Source organism: Microcebus murinus, chromosome 7 (assembly GCF_040939455.1).
Source record: "Microcebus murinus isolate Inina chromosome 7, M.murinus_Inina_mat1.0, whole genome shotgun sequence".
NCBI classification, from domain to species: domain Eukaryota; kingdom Metazoa; phylum Chordata; class Mammalia; order Primates; family Cheirogaleidae; genus Microcebus; species Microcebus murinus.
Genome location: NC_134110.1, coordinates 269,361 through 292,824, shown reverse-complemented (window position 1 = coordinate 292,824; position 23,464 = coordinate 269,361). Strand labels below are relative to the sequence as shown.

General features: G+C 59.1%; 1 protein-coding gene across 1 annotated transcript; it reads left to right on the top strand.

The window, feature by feature from the left end:
* Positions 1–2,434: 2,434 nt before the first annotated feature.
* On the top strand, positions 2,435–23,292 carry CTSH (cathepsin H). Its single transcript, XM_076004683.1, has 12 exons — positions 2,435–2,591; positions 8,044–8,075; positions 10,095–10,200; positions 11,023–11,093; positions 12,364–12,468; positions 15,291–15,377; positions 16,111–16,166; positions 17,355–17,436; positions 18,160–18,228; positions 20,480–20,586; positions 22,044–22,169; positions 22,893–23,292. The coding sequence occupies exons 1-12, from the start codon at positions 2,516–2,518 to the stop codon at positions 22,966–22,968; spliced, it is 993 nt and encodes a 330-aa protein (XP_075860798.1). The 5' UTR covers positions 2,435–2,515; the 3' UTR covers positions 22,969–23,292.
* The last annotated feature ends 172 nt before the right edge of the window (positions 23,293–23,464 follow it).

Here is a 23,464-nt window from a genome sequence, read left to right as displayed (position 1 = left end):
AGCAGAGCACAGAGAGGTCACGACGGAGCTTCTGAAAAACCATGCTCCGGGTGAGTCACTATCACGGTGCCGTGCTTAGGGCCAGACGTTTTACCTACAACTCTATTGAAACTGATGACTGGTCCAGGCCTGTCATCCCAGTGGTCTGGGAGGCCGAGGCAGGAGGATCACTCAAGGTCAGGAGTTCAAAACCAGCCTGAGCAAGAGCAAGACCCCATCTCTACTGTAAATACAAAGAAACTAATTGGCCAACTAAAAATATATATAGAAAAAATTAGCCAGGCATGGTGGTGCATGCCTGTAGTCCCAGCTACTCGGGAGGCCGAGGCAGGAGGATCGCTTGAGCCCAGGAGTTTGAGGTTGCTGTGAACTAGGCTGATACCACGGCACTCTAGTCCGGGCAAGAGAGTGAGACTCTGTCTCAAAAAATAAAATAAAATAAAAGTAAAGTAAACTGATGACTGTATCTAACTGCCCTGGAAAACAGGGCGCTTACCCTGTGGTACAGATGGGGAAACTGAGGCCCAGCGGGGCAAACCACTTGCTTAGGTCGAGTGCTGGTCTGTGGCAGGGCCAGAGCCAGACACTGGGCTCCGCGGCCCGGGCCGGTGTGCCCGCGTCTCACCAGCCCAGAGCCCCTGGTCCTGGGGAATGAGCCCCAGAGGAGGGGCCCAGCAGGGCCAGGTGGGGGACAGGGCCTGCATGCAGGGCGGGCAGTCCTGACCCTGCAGGGAGCAGGACGGGCAGGGGTGAGGCATTCCAGCGCGCCTGGAAGGGAGGGCACTTTATCCCAAGGCCAGGGACTCGCCTTCCAAGTAGTAACCAACCGCGCAAGGTCTTTTCCGAGACATTTGCCCCAAAGCACAGAGGGGTGGTCACGCCGGCAGGGGCCTCCTGACGTGGGTGGAGCCGCCCACTGACAACGTTCTGCTCTGCCTGAAAGACAGTCCGTCCACCCGCTGCAGGGAGGAGAGACTGTCCCTACCCAGAGCACGAGGTCAAATCCCAGGGGAGAAGTCCAGGACTCTCAGGGCCTGGAGCCTGAGAGCTGGAATCTGGTCTGGAGCTTCATGGATGAGGACTGAACTCTGATCTTTTTCTTTTGCTAAAAACTCCTTCCTAAGGAGGCCGGCTGGGTCAGGCTGACAAAGGGTAAATTCCTACTAAGCGGCTTTTGTTAACCAAATAAAGCAGTGGTTTACTTCCCAACCTGATTCTGGTATGGCATTAACATCACCTAAAAGATAGGAAGCCCCTGTCTTAACTCAAGCATCCTAGCAGATGCCTATCATGAATTTAAAATATCTTAACTCAAGCATCCTAGCAGACGCCTATTGTAAATTTAAAACATCCTCCTTTCTGGACCTCCCAGAGTGATCATACCCTTATCTTAAAATAAGCATATCCTTTCTGGTCTTCTAGATGAAGTCTAACTCTCAGCCAATTGCCAGCCAAAGAATCTTTAAACCCACCTATAACTGTAAGCCCTCCCACCCACCCCACCCCCTCCCACCCACCCCACCCCCTCCCACCCACCCCACCCCCTCCCCTTCCAGATGTCCCACCTTTTTGGGCCAAACCAATGTCTGCCTCTCACGTATTGATTTGTGGCTTTGCCTGCAACCCCTGTCTCTCTGAAAATGTATAAAACTGAACTGTGACCCAGCCACGGGGAGTCCACTTGCCCAAGGCCTCTTGGCAGTGGCTCCGGGTCATGGTCCTCAAATTTGGCTCAGAATAAATCTCTTTAAAATTATTTTAAAGTCTGGTTTTTCCGTTGACAAGGAGGAAACACCGTTTGGAGGGAGGAGGCCCGGAGAGCCCGCACTGGGCCCTGGGGCGCTGGGCCGGCCGGAGCGCGCCTAGCGGGCCGCAGGGCGCAGGGCTGCAGCAGGAGCAGAAAGGGCCAGCGCTGGCTTGCGCACGGAGGGGAAGTTGCCACCTACTCTCGGGACCGCAGTTTCCCCATCTGCAAAACGGGGGGTCAACAACGCGCCGCCGAGTGAAGGGCCTGGCCCCACGGGGGGCTCGAGGCGGGGCAGGCGCGCGTGGCGCTCCGCTCCTACCCGCAAAGCGAGGCCGGCGGCGCAGCGGCACGGTGCGGTTCGCCTCGCAGCCTCGGTTACGCAACACCCAGCCCTGCGCCCCGCGCGACCTCCCGCCCGAGCACTGAAACGCCCGAGGTGGGGAAGTGGCGGGGGCGGGGAGGACACGGCTCCCAAAGGCGCCTGGTCCCGGCTGTGCGCCCCTCCCGGGCGGAGGGGCCGCCGGAGTGCGGCTAAGGAGGCCAGGGCAGCGGCGGGGAGCGGCCAGCCTGCCCCTCCCGGCCCCGCCGTGGCCCCACGGCCGCGCGGCCCGCCTCGCCCTTCCTCGGGGCGGAGCGGAGCGAGGAGGTGGGCGGTGCAGGGGCGCAGGGGCGGTGTCGCCCCACCCCGGGTGCCCCGCGCTGCCCCGCCCGCCGCCCCGGAGCCCGCGTCGTCCCGGCGTCCCCGCGTTCCCGAGCCCCGCCGCCGCGATGCGCGCCGTCCTGCCGCTGCTCTGCGCCGCGGCCTGGCTCCTGGGCGCGCCCGCGCTGTCGCTGAGCCGCTCAGGTGCGCGCGGGACCCGCGGAGGGCGGGGGCGGCGGGGCCGAGGCGCAGGGTCTCTCCGCGCCGGCGCAGGCCGGGGTGGGCCGGGCGGGGTCTCGGAGGCGGGCGTCTCGCGTGCCGGAGGGGCAGGGGGCTGGGTGTCCGGGGTCCCACCTGCCAGGCGGCGCCCGAGCCCCGAAATAACCGCAGCAGCCAGCGGCCCTTCTGCCTCCCAGCTCGACAGAGGACTCTGACCTGTCCCTGCCAGAGGCCAGCAGGGACTTTCTAGACTTTGGGCAGCTTCCCCGGGGGACTTGGCGCATAGGGGTCCCCGCACAGGTGCCGTGAGCGGTTTGGAGGAGTGGCTCCCTGCGCGCGACAGCGCCAAGGGACCGGGTCAGACCGACAGGGTTCTGCCCCCTGGGGCGCGCGTGGACGCCCCGCAGGACGCCCCGCTTTGGCCAGGTCAGCTCTAACCCACCCGGCCTCTTGCTCTCGCGCCCCTTCCACTGCCGGGGGGACCCGGGGCCTCCCCTTCCCCGCAGCCTCCCTGCGCCCCCGGCCCCAGCGTCCGCAGCCCGCGGGCTCTGAGCTCAGGAGACCCCTGCCCTCTCCCGCGCGCGCGTGGGGGCAGCCTGGCTCCAGTGGGGACCGCGGGAAGCCCAGCCGCCAGCGCAGGCCGCCTGGCGAGGACGGGACCCCCTTAACTCCAGAGCGCGGCGCAGCACTCCTTGCTTCTGTAATCCACCGGACTGTGAACGTTCTAGGCTTCGTGGGCTGTACGGTCTCCGCAGTGACTACCTAACTCTCTGCGCGTGTACGGTGGCGCGGCCACAGGCGGGAGGTGAGGGAACGCGCGCGGGACTGTGTTCTAACCACCACTTTATGTGGACCCTGCAGTTTGAGTTTCAAGTGATTTTTCAGATGCTACAAAATATTATTTTTTCCTCCCCCGAACAATTTAAAAGTGTAAATACAACCCTTTGTAGTTCATGTAGAGAAACAAGCAGCATGGCCAGGTGTGGAGGCTCATGCCTGTCAATACCGACTAAGGCAGGAGGATAAACTGAGGCCAGGAGTTAGAGACCAGCCTGAGCAACATAGTGACCCCCCACCCCCGTCTCTACCAAAAAAACCCAAAAAACCCAGACCGATGGCAAGCTACAGTTTCCTTGGTTTCCTTTTTATTATTATTATTATTATTGTGAGACAGGGTATCACTCTGTTGCCCAGGCTAGAGTGCCGTGGCGTCAGCCTAGCTCACAGCAACCTCAAACTCCTGGGCTCAAGCAATCCTCCTGCCTCAGCCTCCCGAGTAGCTGGGACTACAGGCATACACCACCGTGCCCGGCTAATTTTTTCTATATATTTTTAGTTGGCCAATTAACTTCTTCCTATTTTTAGTAGAGACGGGGTCTCACTCTTGCTCAGGCTGGTTTCGAACTCCTGACCTTGAGCGATCCTCCCGCCTCGGCCTCCCAGAGTGCTGGGATGACAGGTGTGAGCCACCGCGCCGGCCAAGCTGTAGTTTTCTGACCCTGCTCTGGATACTTCCTGACAGCCCCCAGGCGGGGTTCACAGAAGGTCCCTTTGGAAAGTCACAACTGGACCAGAACGGGTCTATCTGAGGTTGGGACCCGTCCCCAGCACCCTCTGTCCCTGCCCCCGGAGTCGCCTCTGCATGTCCCTCTGCCTAAGAATGAGAAGTGGTTAGGGGAGGAGCTGTCACCAGAGGTTATGGCACCTGCAGGTCCTTCAGAAATTCCCCTGAGGAGAGAACGTGGTTGTTCTAAACCCCACCCTGCCTCAAACCCGGGTCCTAAATCAAGGTCTCTTCCTCTGGCAAGGCCCCAACCGATGTCGTGGTTGCAGAAAAGAATGTTAAGCACTCTGGGAGGCCCTCCTGGGCGGATTGCTCCAGGTCAGGAGTTCCAAACCAGCCTGAGCAAGACCCTGTCTCTACTAAAAATACAAAGAAATTAATTAGCCAACTAAAAAAAATATATATATATATATACAAAAAATTAGCCGGGCATGGTGGCGCATGCCTGTAGTCCCAGCTACTCGGGAGGCTGAGGCAGGAGGATCGCTTGAGCCCAGGAGTGTGAAGTTGCTGTGAGCGAGGCTGACCCCACGGCACTCACTCTAGCCTGGGCAACAAAGCGAGACTCTGTCTCAAAAAAGTAAAATAAAATAAATAAATAAATAAAACCCTCAAGACGTGAGTCTTGGGGACATGTATTTTCCCTCCCAGGAAAATAGCCACAGCTCGGTTTCTGGAGTAGGTCTGGGAGCCAGAAAGGGGGGTGTGAGTGCCGTATGGCCGGGAGCCACACGCTAGGGGTGGGGCGGGTCCCTGGGGGCACCGAGACATTCCAGGGGATATAGGCACAGTTAGTGTTCTGGGAATCAGTTTCCAGACCGTTTACCTCCAAATGTCCTCTTTGCTAAAACCGGGGGTGGGCAGCTTTTTTCTCATCCATCCTGAACCTGAACCTGTTGCTAATGAAACCTCAGGGGCAACACACAAGAAGACAAAGGGTAACAAATCCTTCATCAAGCCTGGTGGGCTCAATTCCTCAAGGAAACTGAGTTTGAAGGATAGAGGATCTCTAGCACCCAGGGAGGCCAATGCGGGAGGATAGCTCAAGGTCAGGAGTTCGAAACCAGCCTGAGCAAGAGCGAGACCCCCGTCTCTACTAAAAAAATAGAAAGAAATTAATTGGCCAACTAAAAATATATAGAACAAATCAGCCGGGCGTGGTGGCGCATGCCTGTAGTCCCAGCTACTTGGGAGGCTGAGGCAGGAGGATCGCTTGAGCCCCAGGAGTCTGAGGTTGCTGTGAGCTAGGCTGACGCCACGGCACTCACTCTAGCCTGGGCGACAAAAGTGAGGCTCTGTCTAAAAAAAAAAACCCAGCATAGAGGACCTCACCAGAGTATCAGCTGATGCGGCCTTAGACTTAACATTGCGTGACAGACACCATGTGACTGGGCAGAGGAAGGAGCAAAGAATCAGAAACACTGCCTTCCACTCCCCACCGCCTACCTGAGCAGGACTCCCGGCCCTTCTACCAATAACAGACAAAACTAAGGACTAAAGCTGAACCCTGTCTCCATCCAGCGATAGGTCATACTCACCCGGGAAGGTATAAATGCCCGGCGAGGGTGGGAGAGGCAGTAAAACCCTAGTAACGTCTCAACTAAGAGATGCATTTCCAGTGCGATTTTATTTTTATGTCTAACAATTACGTTTCGTAATGTATATTTGAAATGTTTTAATCAGTTGAGACACTCATAATAATTACGATTACTCAATCCAGAATAACTTTTTTTTTTTTTTTTTTTGAGACAGAGTCTCACTCTGTTGCCCGGGCTAGAGTGAGTGTCGTGGCGTCAGCCTCGCTCACAGCAACCTCAAACTCCTGGGCTCAAGCGATCCTCCTGCGTCAGCCTCCCGAGTAGCTGGGACTACAGGCATGAGCCACCGTGTCTGGCTAATTTTTTCTATATATTTTTAGTTGGCCAATTAATTTCTTTCTATTTTTTTAGTAGAGATGGGGGTCTCGCTCTTGCTCAGGCTGGTTTTGAACTCCAGACCTTGAGCGATCCTCCCGCCTCCGCCTCCCAGAGTGCTAGGATTACAGGCGTGAGCCACCGCACCCGGCCCAGAATAACTTTTTATCATTTTCAGATGTACCTCCGTCCCAGGAAGTAAAAATAATTGAAATTTATACTTGTTGTTGTTGTTGCAGAAAAGAATGTTAAGGTGATCAAGTGTAAAAATGTATGCTCCCTCAGGGTGAATTTCTGTTAAGTGAGGCAAATAGGTTTTCAAGGAGAAAAAGAAACTATGTAAAATATAGGACTCTTATAGAAGAGTTTGTTCAATTTATTGATGGCGTGTATCAAATCATGATGCCATTCCATTGATAGCTTTAACAGAAAGACACAATATAACAGTCTTATTTTAAATGTCAATATTTATAGTAATTTGGAATGCATACTTTGCAGCTATTCAAATCTAAAATGAAATATCGAATTTAGATAAGAATGTACAAGGAGGGATAGGGCAGGAACCCAAAACAAGTGGCCGGCCCATTTTTTTTTTTTTTTTTTGAGACAGAGTCTCGCTTTATTGCCCAGGCTAGAGTGAGTGCCATGGCGTCAGCCTAGCTCACAGCAACCTCAATCTCCTGGCTCAAGCGATCCTCCTGCCTCAGCCTCCCAAGTAGCTGGGACTACAGGCATTCGCCACCATGCCCGGCTAATTTTTTTTTTGTGTATATATTAGTTGGCCAATTAATTTCTTTCTATTTATAGTTAGAGCTGGGGTCTCACTCTTGCTCAGGCTGGTTTTGAACTCCTGACCTCGAGCAATCCGCCCGCCTCGGCCTCCCAGAGAGCTAGGATTACAGGCGTGAGCCACTGCGCCCGGCCAGGCCGGCCCATTTTTGGTAAAGTTTTGTTGTGTTTCCTTTTCATTGATGCATACTATTCCTACCTATTTATGGGGTAGTGTGATTCTTTGTTTCTGTGAGGTTTTGTGGGCACACAGTCCTGCCCATTTATTTTTGCATTGTCTGTGGCTGCTTCGGGGCTGTGAGGGCAGATTGAGCAGTTGTGACCTTACGGGTTGCAAAGCCTATGATACTTACCCTCTGCTTCCTTTAAGAAAAAATTGCTGGCCCTTAGGGTGTATGGGTTTTTTAATTAACTTCTTATTGAAATTAACTTCTTCTATTTTAATTAACATCATGGCCGGGTGTGGTGGCTCACACTTGTAATCTCAGCACTCTGGGAGGCCAAGGCGGGAGGATTGCTCAAGGTCAGGAGTTTGAAACCAGCCTGAGCAAGAGTGAGACCCCGTCTCTACTACAAATAGAAAGAAATTAATTGGCCAACTGAAAACATATATAGAAAAAATTAGCCGGGCATGGTGGCGCATGCCTGTAGTCCCAGCTACTCAGGAGGCTGAGGCAGGAGGATCGCTTGAGCCCAGGAGTTTGAGGTTGCTGTGAGCGAGGCTGACGCCACGGCACTCACTCTAGCCTGGGCAACAAAGTAAGACTATGTCTCAAAAAAAAAAAAGAAATATAATATCATAAGAAAAGTGCACAAATCATGAAGCATGCATTTCAATGGATTTTCACGATCTAAACACGCTTGGGTAGCTAGCACGCAGGTGAACAAACAGGACATTACCAGCACCCAGATCCTCTCCCTGTACCCCTCTTAGGGGTAACCACTGTCCTGATTTTTAACACCACAGATTGACAGCACATAGCTTTTCAAAATTCACTTGGGGTACAAAAGCAGAGAGAGTTTCAGTTCCTGTTTATGTTCCGCATTATGACACCATTTTCAGTGTTTTCAAATTTAGCCTTGTTTTCCAACATGCAAACCAGTTCTGTGGACTCAACATCATCACCAAGCATCCGGGCCTAACTTTTTTTTTTTTCCCCCTTTTTTACAGAGAAGTTTCACTTCAAGTCATGGATGGTACAGGTCAGTGCCCTACTTCTCCTTTCTCAGTTTTTCATGTTGCAAAGTTTCCTATGACAAAACCAAACTGCACCAGATTTGAGAGGGATGAAGAGGGATTTTCCAACCTTGCCCCACTGGGTCTTTCCAGACTTCGGACTGGCCCGGCCGTGGGGAGGATGCAGTTGAGTAAATTCCTTCCAGACAGCCATCCCCGGGGTCAAGCTGGGTCACCAGCTGTCCCAGCCCTGCGATCCATTTCCTAGTTTGCATTCAAAGCACACCTGGGGGAATATACATTAGTGCAGCCACTGTGGAAAATAGTATGGAGCTTCCTCGAAAACCCTAAACACAGAACTATGTGATCCAGCGATCCCACTGCTGGGTGTATATGCAAAAGAAAGGAGATCAGTGGACCAGAGAGAGAACTGCACTCCCGAGATCACCACATGACTATCACAACAGCCGAAACGTGGCCTCAACCCGAGTGCCCGTGGGCGGATGGACGGATAGAGGAAACGATGTGTATACTCTTCCGCTACGGAAAAGAGCGGAATCCTGTCACTTGCAGATATGTGGGTTGGAGCTGGAGGTCACTATGTAAAGTGAAAAAAGCAAGCGCAGAAAGACAAATACTTGCATCTCGTGGACAGTGGACTCCTGGGAAGACTAGTGGGGAGGGAGACGAAGTGAATTTGATTAAGTGGTACAAAAACGCAGTTAAATAGACGAAATAAGACCTAGCGTTTGAGAAACCAACTATGGTAAACAATGACCTATTGTGCGTTTCAAAATAGCTAGTAGAGAATAATTCGAATGTTCCCAGCATAAAAAAAAAAAAAAGATAAATGCTTAAGGTTACGAATATTCTAACTACCTGATCTGATTATTTAAAAAAAAGATAAATGCTTAAGGTTATGAATATCCCAACCTCCTGATCTGATTATCACACATTATATGACTGTATCAAAATATCACATGCACCTCCAAAGATATGTACCAATTTTTAAAATTAGACACACTTTTTTAAAAAGCACATTGTGTACAGGCTACAGAATCAATTGGAGAACACCGGTGAGTGTGCTTTCGAAAAATGATGATTTTTGCCATAAACTTGACCCAGCACCAGCCGTGGAGGCCAGGGGTGACCTCAGGTCCCTGCACCAGGGCCTCCTGGACTGTGGCTGACATTCCGGAAGCCTCATGGTCTTCACTCTGGCCACAGGCCCTGGAGGCAGGGACCTGAGCTTTGTAATGGAGTGGGGACTGAGGGTAGTGCCGTAGCCACTAACACAGATTTGGCCTGAGAATCATGGCAAAGAGAAAATCTTCATCCTTCCTCTTAGAAAACACAAAAGTCCTGGAGTGGTGGCTCACACCTGTAATCCTTGCACTTTGGGAGGCTGAGGCAGGAGGATCACTTGAGGCCAGGACTTCAAAACCAGCCTGAGCAAGAGTGAGACCCCTTTGGCCGGGCGCAGTGGCTCATGCCTGTCATCCTAGCACTCTGGGAGGCCGAGGCGGGCAGATCGCTCGAGGTCAGGAGTTCGAAACCAGCCTGAGCAAGAGCGAGACCCCCGTCTCTACTATAAATAGAAAGAAATGAATTGGCCAACTAATATATTTAGAAAAAATTAGCCGGGCGTGGTGGCGCATGCCTGTAGTCCCAGCTACTCGGGAGGCTGAGGCAAGAGGATTGCGTGAGCCCAGGAGTTTGAGGTTGCTGTGAGCTAGGCTGATGCCACGGCACTCACTCTAGCCTGGGCAACAGAGTAAGACTCTGTCTCAAAAAAAAAAAGAGTGAGACCCCATCTCTCAAAAAATAGAGAAATTAGCTGGGCATGGTGGTGTCTGTAGTGCCAGCTACTCGGGAGGCTGAGGCAGGAGGATCGCTTGAGCCCAGGATTTGGAGGCTCCAGCCTGGGTGACACAGTGAGATCTTGTCTCAAAAAAAAAAAAAACAAGAAAGAAAACAAAAGTCTCCCTCCTGGGAGCTGTGTTCGTTCGGTGGCTGTGACTTATCGCTGATGTGCTCTGTTTTAGCACAAGAAGACCTACAGCTCCCGGGAGTACCCCCACAGGATGCAGACCTTCGCCAGCAACTGGAGGAAGATAAACGCCCACAACCGCAGGAACCACACCTTTGAGAGTACGCGGGCGCCTCTCCTGCAGGGCTGGGGGAGGGAAGAGCATGTGGGGTCTGGAAGGGGCTCAGTGTCCAGGCCTGATTCTCCCTGGGACATGGACCGCAGGTTCAGGACACAGTGGCAGCCCCACCCGGGGGTGGTTGTGAAGTTTACGAAGGGGCTCTGCAGAGGCCCCTGCCCGGTTCCTGCCATCTGCGGGTTCAGCCCGGGTGCCGTGGGGGCCGCGCCCTTCAGACCCGCTTGGAGCTGGGAGCAGCCTCCGGGGGGGACAGGTGCCTTGGCTGCGGATCAGTCTCACGAGAAACACGTGCACGTACCTGGCGTGTTTGCTGGGGACTCAGAAATGCCAGCAGCAGCTGGGCGGGCGCGGCAGCTCACGCCTGTAATCCCTAAGCACTCTGGGAGGCCCAGGCGGGAGGATCGCTCGAGGTCAGGAGTTGGAAACCAGCCTGAGCAAGAGCAAGACCCCGTCTCTACTATAAATAGAAAGAAATGAATTGGCCAACTAAAAATATACAGAAAAAATTAGCCGGGCATGGTGGCGCATGCCTGTAGTCCCAGCTACTCGGGAGGCTGAGGCAGGAGGATCGCTTGAGCCAAGGAGATTGAAGCTGCTGTGAGCGAGGCTGATGCCACGGCACTCTAGCCTGGGCAACACAGTGAGACTCTGTCTCAAAAAAAAAAGGAGGGAAAGAAATATAAATATTTAAAGGAGCCAGGTTGCAGTGGCTGTAAGCAGGAGACAGGTGAATAACAAGGAGGTCTTGTTGCTCATCAGTAATGCACTCAGCCCTCTGTTTTGTTTTCCCCCTTCTCTTTTCCAGTGGCACTGAACCAATTCTCAGACATGAGCTTTGCTGAATTTAAACGCAAGTACCTTTGGTCAGAGCCTCAGGTAAGCGTAAGTCATGGCAACCAAATCTGAATCTTTTTTACTGAAGGCCTCGGAATAAATTTGCACGCTGCTCTGCTTGTAGGGGGCAGATCCAGTCCCATCCCCGGCTGCAGCCAGGGGCGTCCCCAGAGTCTTAGGGGAGCCGGCAGGGTCAGCCCAGCCACCCCCCAGTCCAGGCCCACGGATACTAGACAACATGCAGATGCTCAGTTAGAACTGAGTTTCAGATAAACAACAAATAATTGTTCTTTTTTTTTTTTTTTTTGAGACAGAGTCTCACTCTGCTGCCCGGGCTAGAGTGCCATGGCGTCAGCCTCGCTCACAGCAACCTCAAACTCCTGGGCTCTAGCGATCCTCCTGCCTCAGCCTCCCAAGTAGCTGGGACGACAAGCATGTGCCACCATGCCTGGCTGATTTTCTCTATGTATTTTTAGTTGTTCAGCTAATTTATTTCTATTTCTATTAGAGATAGCGTCTCACTCTTATTCAGGCTGGTCTCGAACTCCTGAGCTCAAACGATCCACCAACCTCAGCCTCTCAGAGTGCTTGGATTATAGGCGTGAGCCACCGTGCCCGGCCAACAAATAATTTTTAGCATAAGTATATCCTAAATTTTGCAGGGGACACACTTACACTGCAGAGTTATTCTCCATTCACCTGAAATTCAAATTTAATTAGGTGAACTATATTTTTATTTGCTACATCTGGCTGTCCTATCCTGAACACACTCCCCTCCCGCCCCCAGCCTGGGCTCTCAAAGGAGCCTGTTATCGGCAGGGCGTGGTGGCTCACGGCTGTAATCCTAGCACTCTAAGAGGCTGAGGCGGGAGGATTGCTCGAGGTCAGGAGTTCGAAACCAGCCTGAGCAAGAGCAAGAACCTGTCTCTACTATAAATAGAAAGAAATTAATTGGCCAACTAATATATATATAGAAAAAATTAGCCGGGCATGGTGGCGCATGCCTGTAGTCCCAGCTACTCGGGAGGCTGAGGCAGGAGGATCGCTTGAGCCCAGGAGTCTGAGGTTGCTGTGAGCGAGGCTGACGCCACGGAACTCACTCTAGCCTGGGCAACAAAGTGAGACTCTGTCTCCAAAAAAAAAAGGAGCCTTTCATCAGCACACTTGGGACCAACAGTCAGGGTCGTGGAGGGGGATGGTTCTTATACCTACGGTGTTTCTCTCTTGTGGATTGCACTTCTGCACTTTTTTTGGTCAGAAAGGTTTTGGGGCCTTTCTTATTCCTGAAACTTAATGTGTTTGGTTGTTCCAGAATTGCTCCGCCACCAAAAGCAACTACCTTCGGGGCAGGGGTCCCTACCCACCTTCCATGGACTGGCGGAAAAAGGGAAATTTCGTCTCACCAGTGAAAAATCAGGTAGGCACGGGCAGTCCCCACCCTTTCCCTCCAAGAACAACTACATTCCCAGACTGCGTGCCAGGAAGAAAAACCCCAAAGAGCCACAGAAACACCTCAAGCAAATCCCCCACTCTGTTTTTTCCTCACCTCCTCTCCCGGGCTAGACTGCCGTGGCGTCAGCCTAGCTCACAGCAACCTCAAACTCCTGGGCTCAAGCGATCCTCCTGCCTCAGCCTCCCGAGTAGCTGGGACTACAGGCATGCGCCACCATGCTCGGCTAATTATATATATATATTAGTTGGCCAATTAATTTCTTTTTATTTATAGTAGAGACGGGGGTCTCGCTCTTGCTCAGGCTGGTCTCAAACTCCTGACCTTGAGCGATCCTCCCGCCTCGGCCTCCCAGAGTGCTGGGACTACAGGTGTGAGCCACCGCACCCGGCCGGAGCTTTCTCTTTGCTGGGCTGCAGTTTGCTCCCTCCCCATCCACACACAAACTTCCTGTTGGGCCCAGGTCTCTCCTGCAGCCACCAAAGCTCGTTCTGTGCCCATCAGAGATTGGACACCAGGCTCCACTCCTGCCGCCCCACAAATCACCTATGCTCATCTCCTCCCTCTCTTCCAGCCACCCGGGTCTGGCCCGTTCGCTGGGGGCTGCCTCCCGGTGGTCAGGGAGCAGGTTTCCCGTCGCCCTCACCCCTGCAGGGCGCATGGCCCTGCCTCCCCGAGCTGGGAGCTGAGGACAGGCTCGCTGGGGGTGTAGGGTCCTAGCACACGCTCCGCTCTTCAGAGACGGACCCCACCCGTGGCTGCTGTTGCCTCTGCCCCCACGGTTCCTCCCCGAGCAGGGAAGTCCCAGCAGCCTTCTTCAGAAAGATTCCGGCCCCGGCCAGGCCCGGTGGCTCATGCCCATAATCCCAGCACTCTGGGAGGCCGAGGTGGGAGGATCGTTTGAGCTCAGGAATGCAAGACCAGCCTGGGCAAGAGCGAGACCCCCGTCTCTATCAAAAATAGAAAAAGTTAGCCGGGCATGGTGGCGCATGCCTGTAGTCCCAGCTACTCGGGAGGCTGAGGCAGGAGGATCACTTGAGCCCAGGAGTTGGAGGTTGCTGTGAGCTAGGCTGATGCCGCGGCACTCACTCTAGCCCGGGCAACAAAGCAAGACTGTCTCAAAAAAAAAAAAAAATTAATTGGCCAACTGAAAATAGAAAAAAAAAAAAAAAAGAAATAGAAATCCTGTGAGGGCTTGTTTTATGGGTAGGTCTCATTTTTAGGGAAACATGGTATTAAGTGTGGAAACCTAAACCTGCTCACCACGTAGACAGGTGGGAAGGGGAGGCCCCCAAGAACTTTCTAAGTCATCCTGTTAGCTGATCCCAGCCAGCAGACAGGACCTGGGCTCAGGGGCAGGAGCAAAGTGTGGGTGGTGTCTCGCTGAGGCCTCTACGTGGTGACAGGTGGCAGAGGGGACTTGCCCAAGCTCCACAGTATGCAGGTGACAGACGGAATCCAAAGCCAGATCTCGGCCGGGCGCGGTGGCTCACCCCTATAATCCTAGCACTCTGGGAGGCCGAGGTGGGAGCATTGCTCGAGGTCAGGAGTTCAAAACCAGCCTGAGCAAAAGCAAGACCCCCCCATCACTACCATAAATAGAAAAAAATTGGCCAGTCAACTAAAAATATATAGAAAAAATTAGCCGGGCGTGGTGGCCCATGCCTGTAGTCCCAGCTCCTTGGGAGGCTGGGGCAGGAGGATCTCTTGAGCCTTGGAGTCTAAGGTTGCTGTGAGCGAGGCTGACGCCATGGCACTCACTCTAGCCTGGGCAGCAGAGTGTTTTTTGAGACTGTGTCTCAAAAAAAGAACACAAACTAACCAGGTCTCACTCCAAGTCCAGTGCCCGAGGCTCAGCCCCACTCGGCCCCCTTCAGCAGTGAGCGTGGTCTCCCCCAGTGGCCACGCCGGCCTCCCTGCTGGGGAGGGTTTGGGGGAGGAGGCTGGGGCCAGCAGGAAGGTTCTGTGCAGGGGGACCAGCGACGGCTGAGCTGGGCAGTGCGGGGAGGCAGGACGGGGTCCAGGGCATCTCGGGAGCGGACAATGAGAGACAGAACAGGGAGGAGAAGAGAAGAGGGAGAAACCGTCTCAGCAGCAACGCTGGGCGGCTGCCCGACAGGCAGCTCTTAGCTCTGGCTCCGGACGCCCCAGGAGGCCGGTGTCCTTCTCTTGCCTGTTGTGCAAATGACAAAGCCGAGAAGGGAAGTACCTTGCCCAGGTCACCGGCTAGCGTCTGAGGAGCTAGGACGTGAACCAACCAAGCAGGCTCCAGCCCACGCCAAGCCCTCGCGCTGTGTCCTGGCAGAGCCGGGCCGGGCCACCGCCACAGCGACTGTGGCAGGAGGTGGTGGGAAGTGTGGACAGGGCGGGACCCCCAAGTCCGGGGTCTGGGGGACCCCTGGACAGGCTGCTCTGGCAGGAAGTGAGGGGCCCGGGCCTGGGTGCCGGTCAGGACTGGGGTTCGGGGAGCCGTTAGCTTAACAGTTAGGACTGCGGGTAGAGCGAGATGGGTGGCAGAAAGATGAGAGAGAAGGTTCTAGAAACGAAACACTGGGACATCTTTCTGCTGGGGACAGCAGGACAGAAGCAAGCAGCAGATTCAGGAGGAGGAGAGCCGGAAGACTCTAGAAGGGGCTGGGGGGGGCTCCAGGCCTCCCGGAGGGTGGGGCTGGCCAGCAGGAGCCAGCTCCGGGGGCCACGGCGCCGGTCAGGGGCTCCTGCTGCCCTGCAGGAGGGTGCAGCCTCCCAGGTGCTGCCTCGGGGTGTCCCAGCTCTGACCTCCTTCCCAGGGCGCCTGCGGCAGCTGCTGGACCTTCTCCACCACGGGGGCCCTGGAGTCGGCGGTCGCCATAGCGACGGGGAAGATGCTCTCTTTGGTAAGCGATCAGCCGGGTGAGAGGCCTCCTCCTGCAGATCGCGGCCTGCCGGGGACCAGGCCAGGCCACCTCCCTCGGTGCCGCTCAGTGGACCTCGGGCGTCCCAGCCCTTGGGCGTGGGGCGTGAGGAGGGAGACTGGCACTTTTCCCAGATGGCTTGGCCACCCGGGGAGGGGCTGGGGCAGCAGAGCCTGCCTGGCAGGCAGCTCTCGGGGGCTGTGCCCTTCCCCAGCTGCCTCGGTGGTCCTCGTGGAGGGAAGGGCTGGGACCGGGACATCCACCCCTGACTCCCGAGAGAGAGGTCTGGCCTGGAAGGGACCGACCCAGCCCTGCCCCTGTGGGAGGAGGGTGCAGGGTGAGGCTGCAGAGGTCACAGGTGGGGGAAAGAGGGGCAGGGTCTCTGGCAGGGTCCCCGCTCCCCACTGTACACCTCCGTGTGATCCCCGACCTGCGCTGAGTGCACACCTGGGGCAGGTGCTCAGATCCGGCAGTGCCCACTCACTTGCCCGCTCACCTGCCCACTCAGCTGCCCGCTCACCTGCCCACGCGGCTGCCCCTGCTGCTCATCCACTCCCACCGCGTGCTGCCACTGGGCTGGCCCTTGGGGACACACAGAGGCAGTCCCCCGCCTGTGGAGCTTAGGGTCTGTGGCACTGAGCTGATGGGGCCACAGCTGAGGCTCAGCCTCGCTCCAGAGCCTCCAGCTCACGGGTCTGTGCCCCCCCCCCCGCAGGCGGAGCAGCAGCTGGTGGACTGTGCCAAGGATTTCAACAACCACGGCTGCCAAGGGTAGGTCATGGCTGGGAGGGCCTGCGCCCTTCTGCCACTTCTCCGGGACCTCGAGTCTGCACAGACCTCACCACCCCGCACAGGTGGTGGAGAAATGGTCTCCGTTGCAGGGGTGGGGTCCCCTCTCATCGCTGGGTCTCTTGGCCCAGCTGGGGCGGAGCTGGAGTCTGAGACCAGGCCTGTCTCCTTCCAAAATCCATCCTCTTCCTCACCCCACTCCCGAGGCCCCTGGGCGAGAGGCCAAAGGAATGAGTAGAGTGAGAGACACGTCGTCATCGCACATCATCCTCCAAAACAGGCCCAGGCAAGGTCCGGGCGGGCGGGCCGCAGACAGGTGCCCCGAGGGCCTGGCACCCGGCTTGGCCGCCCTGCAGGGCCCCTCCCCGCCCACGTGGGGAAGGTCCATGCGGGGGCCTGTGGCCGGTTGGGCCTGCTTTCCCGCCCACCCTACCGCGGTTGCTGGGAATTGGCTCTCGTTTCTACACGACTCCGGTCCTCACCTTCCCCACACCCGGGGCGCTCTGAGACATTCCGTGGGACCGGGTCAGTTTCCGGGCGCCTGACGTGCGCAAAGCCAGGCCCACCCCCCACCCCCGCCCCGCACAGCGCCAGCCCCTCTGTCGGCTGCAGGGTCCCCTCCCGCCTCCCCCAGCCCCAGCCGTCTGCGCTGGGAGCTGCCGGGCAGCTCGAAGTCCTTGCGCCCTGCGCGGGGACCTGCATCCTGCTCTGCGCCCCTCGCCCGGGTCTCCTTTCCTCCGCGGGGTAGAAACTCCACCCCTAGCGGGAGCCTGGCCCCAAGCGTGCAGGGCTCCCCACGTTTCCGTCTGTCGGCTGTGGTTGGGGGGACCCTTCCTTTCCTCACGCAGGCGACAGACGACAGGCAGCGCCACCCGCCACACGTGTGGGCTCCCGGGCCGCCGGCCCCGCCCGGCAGCGGCCTGGCTCCGAGGCGTCTCTGCCCCACTGAGGCACACTGTCCGGTCCTTGGACTCCAGCGGCCTTACCTGACTTCACTGAGCTTATCTTTGAGCCACGCATACCGGGCCACGTGGCCAGAGACCCCCAGAGACCTTCCTACCACCGGGACATGCCCGGCAGGACCCCAGCCGGCCAGGGCGACATCTGTCCAGCTGCAGCCCCTGCCCCTCTGGGATGGTCCCAGGTGACACCTGTGTGTGCTTCCCGCAGGGGCCTCCCCAGCCAGGCCTTCGAGTACATCCTGTACAACAAGGGCATCATGAGCGAGGACACCTACCCCTACCAGGGCAAGGTAATCCTGGGCAGCCGGCTCTGTCTTCGGGCTCCCCTGCGCCCCACCTGCACCCGACCCAGCCTCAGGAGGGATCCTTCTCCCCACCCCCCAACCTCAGCCCGGCCCCACTGGAGTTCTCAGAACAGTCTGCACCCTTCAGAGTCCCCCCCGCCGCTTGGGTCCAGCCGTGTCCCTGCTCTGCGCTCGGACCTGGGTCTCCGGTCTCCGGGTCACGGAGCGTGGCCTCCCCCGGCCTCTCGCACCCCACCCTGACCACACGCCTGCCTGGGGTTCAGAACCCCGCAAAGACTCCGCAGGCCTCAGGGCCAAGCCCAGACTCTTAGGCCCAAATCAGTCCTTACCGTCACCTCTCCTCTGTTCTCACGCCCAGGCCCCCACGGTCCCGAACCCCAGGCCTCTGCCCTCCCCCCACCCCCGCCCCTGTCACCCCAGCCCCTCTCCTGCCTCCCTCCTGCGACCGACCGCACCTCTGCGCCCGCCCCTTGGCGGCGGTGTCCCTGGCCAGGCCCCCAGGCTCTGCCAAGGCCAGTGCGGGACCGTCCCGGCCACCGCCCCTGGGCTCCCCAGGACAGCGCGCTCCGGTTCTCTCCGAAGCAGCCACCCAGCCCTGGCGCGTGGGGTTCTGCTCAGCGAAATGCACCAAGCTGTGCGCGGAGGCCGGGGTGTCGGCCTCGGGCCAAGTGACCCTGACCTGTGCCTGTGCCCTTTGCCCCCGAGCAGGACGGGACCTGCAGGTTCCAGCCGGGAAAGGCCATCGCGTTCGTCAAGGACGTGGCCAACATCACCATGGTGAGTGCGGTCCGGCCCCGGGCGGGGGCGTGTCTGCGGGTCCCGGGTCGGTGGCGGGGCAGCCTCCCCTCGGCGGGACAGTCCGGGTCGTGGGTGGCTCCGTGGCCGGACGGCAGCGCGGGGTACGCGGGGCACAGACTGGCCGGTGACCGCCCTGGTCCTGGCTCGGGTCTGCGTGCGTCTCCCGGACTGTGGCTCTGTCTCCCCGTCCGCGAGCGCAGCGAGGCCCCGTCCTGTGGGGGTCCGTGCGTGCGCGGGGGTCCGTGCGTGCGCGGGGGGGCGTGCGTGCGTGGGGGGGGCCGTGCACGGGGGGGGGGAGGCGCCAAGCGTGCGTGGGGGGGCCGTGCGTGCGCGGGGGGGCCGTGCACGGGGGAGCGCCAAATGTACGCGGGGGGGGGCGCGCGGGGGGGGACCGTGCGCGGAGGGGGGGCGGTGCGTGTGCGGGGGGGGGGGCCGCGTGTTGGTCCGGGCGAGCCAGGCCGTGCTGCAGGGACAGCCCAGCCCAGGCCGGACGGGCTCACGCCTCAAAGGGACGTGGCTGGGCAGGGGACGCCGCGCTGGTCCGTGGCCTCACCCCAAGGCCACGCAGGGGACAGCGCGGTGCATGAAGCCGGCTCTGCGCCAGACGAACTGCGCAGTCGCACTGACCCTCGGGGACAGGGACGCGCAGTTGCAAGAGAACAGCCCCCCAGAGCCCTGAGTGCCGGAGGGCGTTTGGGGCGCGGGGGACCCCCACCTGGTGTGCAGGTGTGCGCCCACGATCGTGCGCAGGTCACAACGTGACGTCTGGCGGTGACAGTGTCTGCCAATGACTCGAGTGCCAACTTCTCAGCAATGACAACAGTTGCAGTTTGGTGGTGGACTCACAGGTCCTGTGCCAGCCGCTGAGCACGCACTGTCCCCTCAGTCAAATAACCCGGGAGACGGGTGTCATTGTCACCTTGGTTTTACAGATGAGGAAACAGGGCTCAGAGTGGTCAAGTGGCGTGCCCAAGGCCACAGAGCCGGGGAGGGAAGCCGAGTTTGAACTGACAGCGTGTCCTCCAGAACCTGGGCCACCGCCCCCACGGCCTCAGCCACCCCCCAGGACCAGGCCCAGGCCCACCACCCCCACGGCCACACCCACCCCCCAGGACCAAGGCCACCACCCCCATGGCCTCAGCCACCCCCCAGGACCAGGACCACCACCCCCATGGCCACACCCACCCCCCAGGACGAGGACCACCAACCCCATGGCCACCCCCAGGACCAGGACCACCAACCCCATGGCCACACCCACCCCCCAGGACCAGGACCACCACCCCACGGCCACACCCACCCCCCAGGACCAGGACCACCACCCCCACGGCCACACCCACCCCCCAGGACCAGGACCACCACCCCCACAGCCACACCCACCCCCCAGGACCAGGCCCACGGCCCCCATGGCCACACCCACCCTCCAGGACCAGGACCACCACCCCCACAGCCACACCCACCCCTAGGACCAGACCCACCACCCCACAGCCACACCCACCCCCCAGGACCAGGCCCACGGCCCCCATGGCCACACCTACCCCCCAGGACCAGGCCCACCCCCCCACGGCCACACCCACCCCCCAGGACCAGGCCCACCCCCCCCACGGCCACACCCACCCCCCAGGACCAGGCCCACCACCCCCACGGCCATACCCACCCCCCAGGACCAGGACCACCACCCCCACGTCCTGCTCAGAAGCCCCACAGCCCTTTGCTGGTCTCCCCTTGTTTCCACCACACCTGGGGCTTACCTGTCCCCAGGGTCTCAGCCTCCGTGTTCCACCTGCGACCCCCTGCAGATGGGCTCTGTGGGCATCCTGGGCGGGAGTGGGGACGCCAGCCGATAGTTGTGAGGGACCGAATGCGGGGTCCACGCTGCACCCCGTGGCCCCGTCCCAGAGGGCGTGGGGCTCCCTGGAGCAGGGCAGGGAGGGGGCAAGACGTGACCCGACACACCCGCCCTCGAAGGGTAGGGGGAGGCCACAGGGAGCCAGTGCGGTGTGGGAGGGAGGACTCGCCCCCAAACAGAAAACCCGGGGGATCCCGGCTGTCCAGGCAAACAGGCGGCACCTCCGTCCCAGGCTCCTGGGGGCCGCCCTGGACCCCGCCCTCCTCCTGGTCACCTGTGCTGCTCCGGGCTCCCAGCCCCTGCCTGGAGGCCAAAGGCTGCGCTCCGGGCATGGCGGGCTGACGGAGACCACGTGCGCACGCGTCGGTGGGTTTTTATCCACAGAACGACGAGCAGGCGATGGTGGAGGCCGTGGCCCTGTACAACCCCGTGAGCTTCGCCTTCGAGGTGACAGACGACTTCCTGATGTACAGACGCGGCGTCTACTCCAGGTGCCCGCGGGCGGGCGGGGTGCGGCTGGGCGGCCCGGGGACTCCGGCTCCTGGTGGGACCAGCATGACCCTCCCGAGTGCCGGTGTCCTGCACCCTCCCGCGGAGTCCCGGTCTCCGCAGAGGGGAGAGGCTAGGGGAGGTGCCGGCCGGGGCAGGGGTGCAGGCAGGGGTGCTCGGGGCTCCGTGCGCCCCTGCAGAACAGCCGCCTCCTCCAGTTAGGGAACCCACGCTCGGAGCGTGAGGGTGCAGGGAGTGGGGGGCGCCGCTCCCAAGCCAGGGTCCCGAGCTGCAGGAGTCGCTGGAGGCGGCTTCGGGAAGACCGAGCTCCCTGGCGCTTCGTGTGGTCTCCTGTTTTCCCGACACTCTGAAACTGAGGGCCGAGCTCCCCAGGGCTCCGCCCTCGGCCACCTAGTGCTCCGGTGCTGCAGTGACCCCTTAGCAGGTGTTAAGGGCAGGGCCAGGTGTTTGGCCCACAGCAGGTATTAACGCTATGGCCAGGTGTTTGCCCTGTTGCCAGGTGTTAACCCCACAGCCAGGTGTTAACCCTACAGCCAGGTGTTTGCCCCATCACCAGCTGTTAACCCCACAGCCAGGTGTTTGGCCCACAGTAGGTATTAATGCCACTGGCCAAGTGTTTGCCCCAGGGCCAGGTGTTAACCCCAAGGCCAGGTGTTATACCCATGGAAGGTGTTAGTCCCCGCCAGGTGTTAATCCCACAGCCAGGTGTTTGGGGGTCTGGAGGTGAGGAGTGTCAGAATACACTGCTGTCTTCTCAGCCAGTGTCTTAGCCTGGCTGGGCCTCCTGACCTGCTGCCCCCGCCCCCCCCCAAGCTCATCTGCCAGCAGCCCCCCCACCCCCACCCCCGCTGGCTTGGGTGGCCCTCCTGGGCCTAATGCCCCCCACCCCCACCCCCGCTGGCTTGGGGGGCCCTCCTGGGCCCAATGCCCCCCACCCCCACCCCCGCTGGCTTGGGTGGCCCTCCTGGGCCCGCTGCCCCCCACCCCCACCCCCGTCTCAGCCCTGGGGCCACTCTCTACCAAGTAGCTTCCGAGGGACAGCAGAGTCCTGTGCCCGGCCCAGGCCCCCGCACGGCCGTGGCTCAGCTGCACATCAGCCGAATTCACGCCTGACCTGCACAGTTTGTCCCTTGAGCTCCTTGGCGCTTCCGGACGGAAGCTAGCTCACCAGCGTGCACGGAAAACTGGCGTTTTTGCCACAGCTATAAAGTCGTCTTTAAAATAAGTGCAGTGGCAGCAGAGCAGCTATCCCCATGAGGAAGGAGGCTGGAGACACCTGTGTTAGGGCCGGGCCGGCACCCGGCGAGACTGTCTCCCACGGTGAGGGATGCGTCCACCGCCGCCTCACCTGCCCCAAAGCACAGGAGAGCCCCGAGGGGGGCCGAGTGAGCACCTTCACCCTTTGCGCATGTTCAGCCCTTTTATGTTTGCCTCCCAGCACTTCCTGCCATAACACTCCGGACAAAGTGAACCACGCGGTGCTGGCCGTGGGGTACGGGGAGGACAAGGGGACGCCCTACTGGATCGTGAAGAACTCCTGGGGCTCCCAGTGGGGCATGAATGGGTGAGGACCGTGGCCCCGGCTGGGGGTGGGGGTCGGGAGCCCTGGGGGCGTCTCCTCCCCGCCAGGCTGTCGGCTTCCGGAAGGAGCGGGTCGGCAGAGCCCCGCCAGGCAGGGGGAGGGGACAGGGAGAATGTGACCTTCTCACCCAGACCCCCCCCCCAGCTGCTCCTCACAGGCCAGGCCCCCACGGCTCTGCACAGGGAGCAGGGGCTAGAAGGGTCTGTCACCACTGCCACTCGGGACCCCGCTGGGGCGGGACGCCGGTTCAGGGAGGGCCGCCCCTCTTTGGGAAATCAAGGCACGAGATTCACCCTGATGACGGACAGCCCCTCCTTGGAGGAGAGAAAGGCTGGAATCGGGAGGCTGAGGGTGTGTGTCGAGGTGACTTTGTCTGGTTCTCCTCCCAGAAGGAGAACTTCCCTGTCACCCGGGGACCTGGGGCTGATTAAGTGGCTGGGGGAGGGTCCAGCCGGGGTGAGAAGGGGCCTCGCCAGCTCTCAGAGAAGTGTTTGGCGGCCAAGGCTAAGGGAGCGTAAATTGTTCACAGAGTCATGCCCGTAGTTTCCTGGTGGTAAGATAAGCCCAGTGCCACTGCTTTGTGAATAAATTCAGAGGCCCTAATCCCTGGAGTCAGATCTCAGTGAACGGCAAACACGTTCCGGAACATTCTGGAATAGTGTGGAGGAAGCCCCTGGCCAGGCCTCAGCTCGTCTCTCTGCGCAGGTACTTCCTCATTGAGCGCGGGAAGAACATGTGCGGTCTGGCCGCCTGCGCGTCCTACCCCATCCCGCTGGTATGAGCCGCGGCGGCCTCGGTTGGCCGGCGGAGAAGGAGCGTCCTGGGCCCGCGGTGGAAACCCTGTCCAGAGAAGCTGTGGGGAGACCCCGGGGCCGTCTGTCCCCACCCTCACCCTACGCTGAGCCAGGAACCTGGGAAAGAGGGAGAAGAGTGCAAGCTCACCCTCATCTTCTGACGGAAGCCGCCACCAGCCTGTGCCTTACGCGCGGTTTTTAACCGCTCAAACCACGTGGACTGAGGCCCTCTTCCCAGAGGGCTCCGCCTGCCGAGGAGCCCAGCGACCGTCCCGTCCCCTCTGTGTTCAGTAAACGCGCAGTGAGCACCTCCCAGGGCCCGGCCTGTGCTGTGTTCGGGACCGCCTGGGGCCCGGTCTGCAGGAGGGAAGCGCCACGCCACGGGGTGCCCAGGGCTCTGGCCCGAGCAGGGCACGGAGGTCGGGGTTCCCGGGAGGAAGAGCAGGTCTCGCTTCAGCTCTTGGCCATTCACCCCAGACCTGT

Bases quoted from the DNA above. Each gene is read 5' to 3' on its own strand.
- CTSH (XM_076004683.1), top strand. From the start codon at position 2,516: ATGCGCGCCGTCCTGCCGCTGCTCTGCGCCGCGGCCTGGCTCCTGGGC. The intron at 16,167-17,354 runs GTAGGTCATGGC...TGCTTCCCGCAG, and splicing joins AACAACCACGGCTGCCAAGG to GGGCCTCCCCAGCCAGGCCT. The intron at 17,437-18,159 runs GTAATCCTGGGC...GCCCCCGAGCAG, and splicing joins CCTACCCCTACCAGGGCAAG to GACGGGACCTGCAGGTTCCA.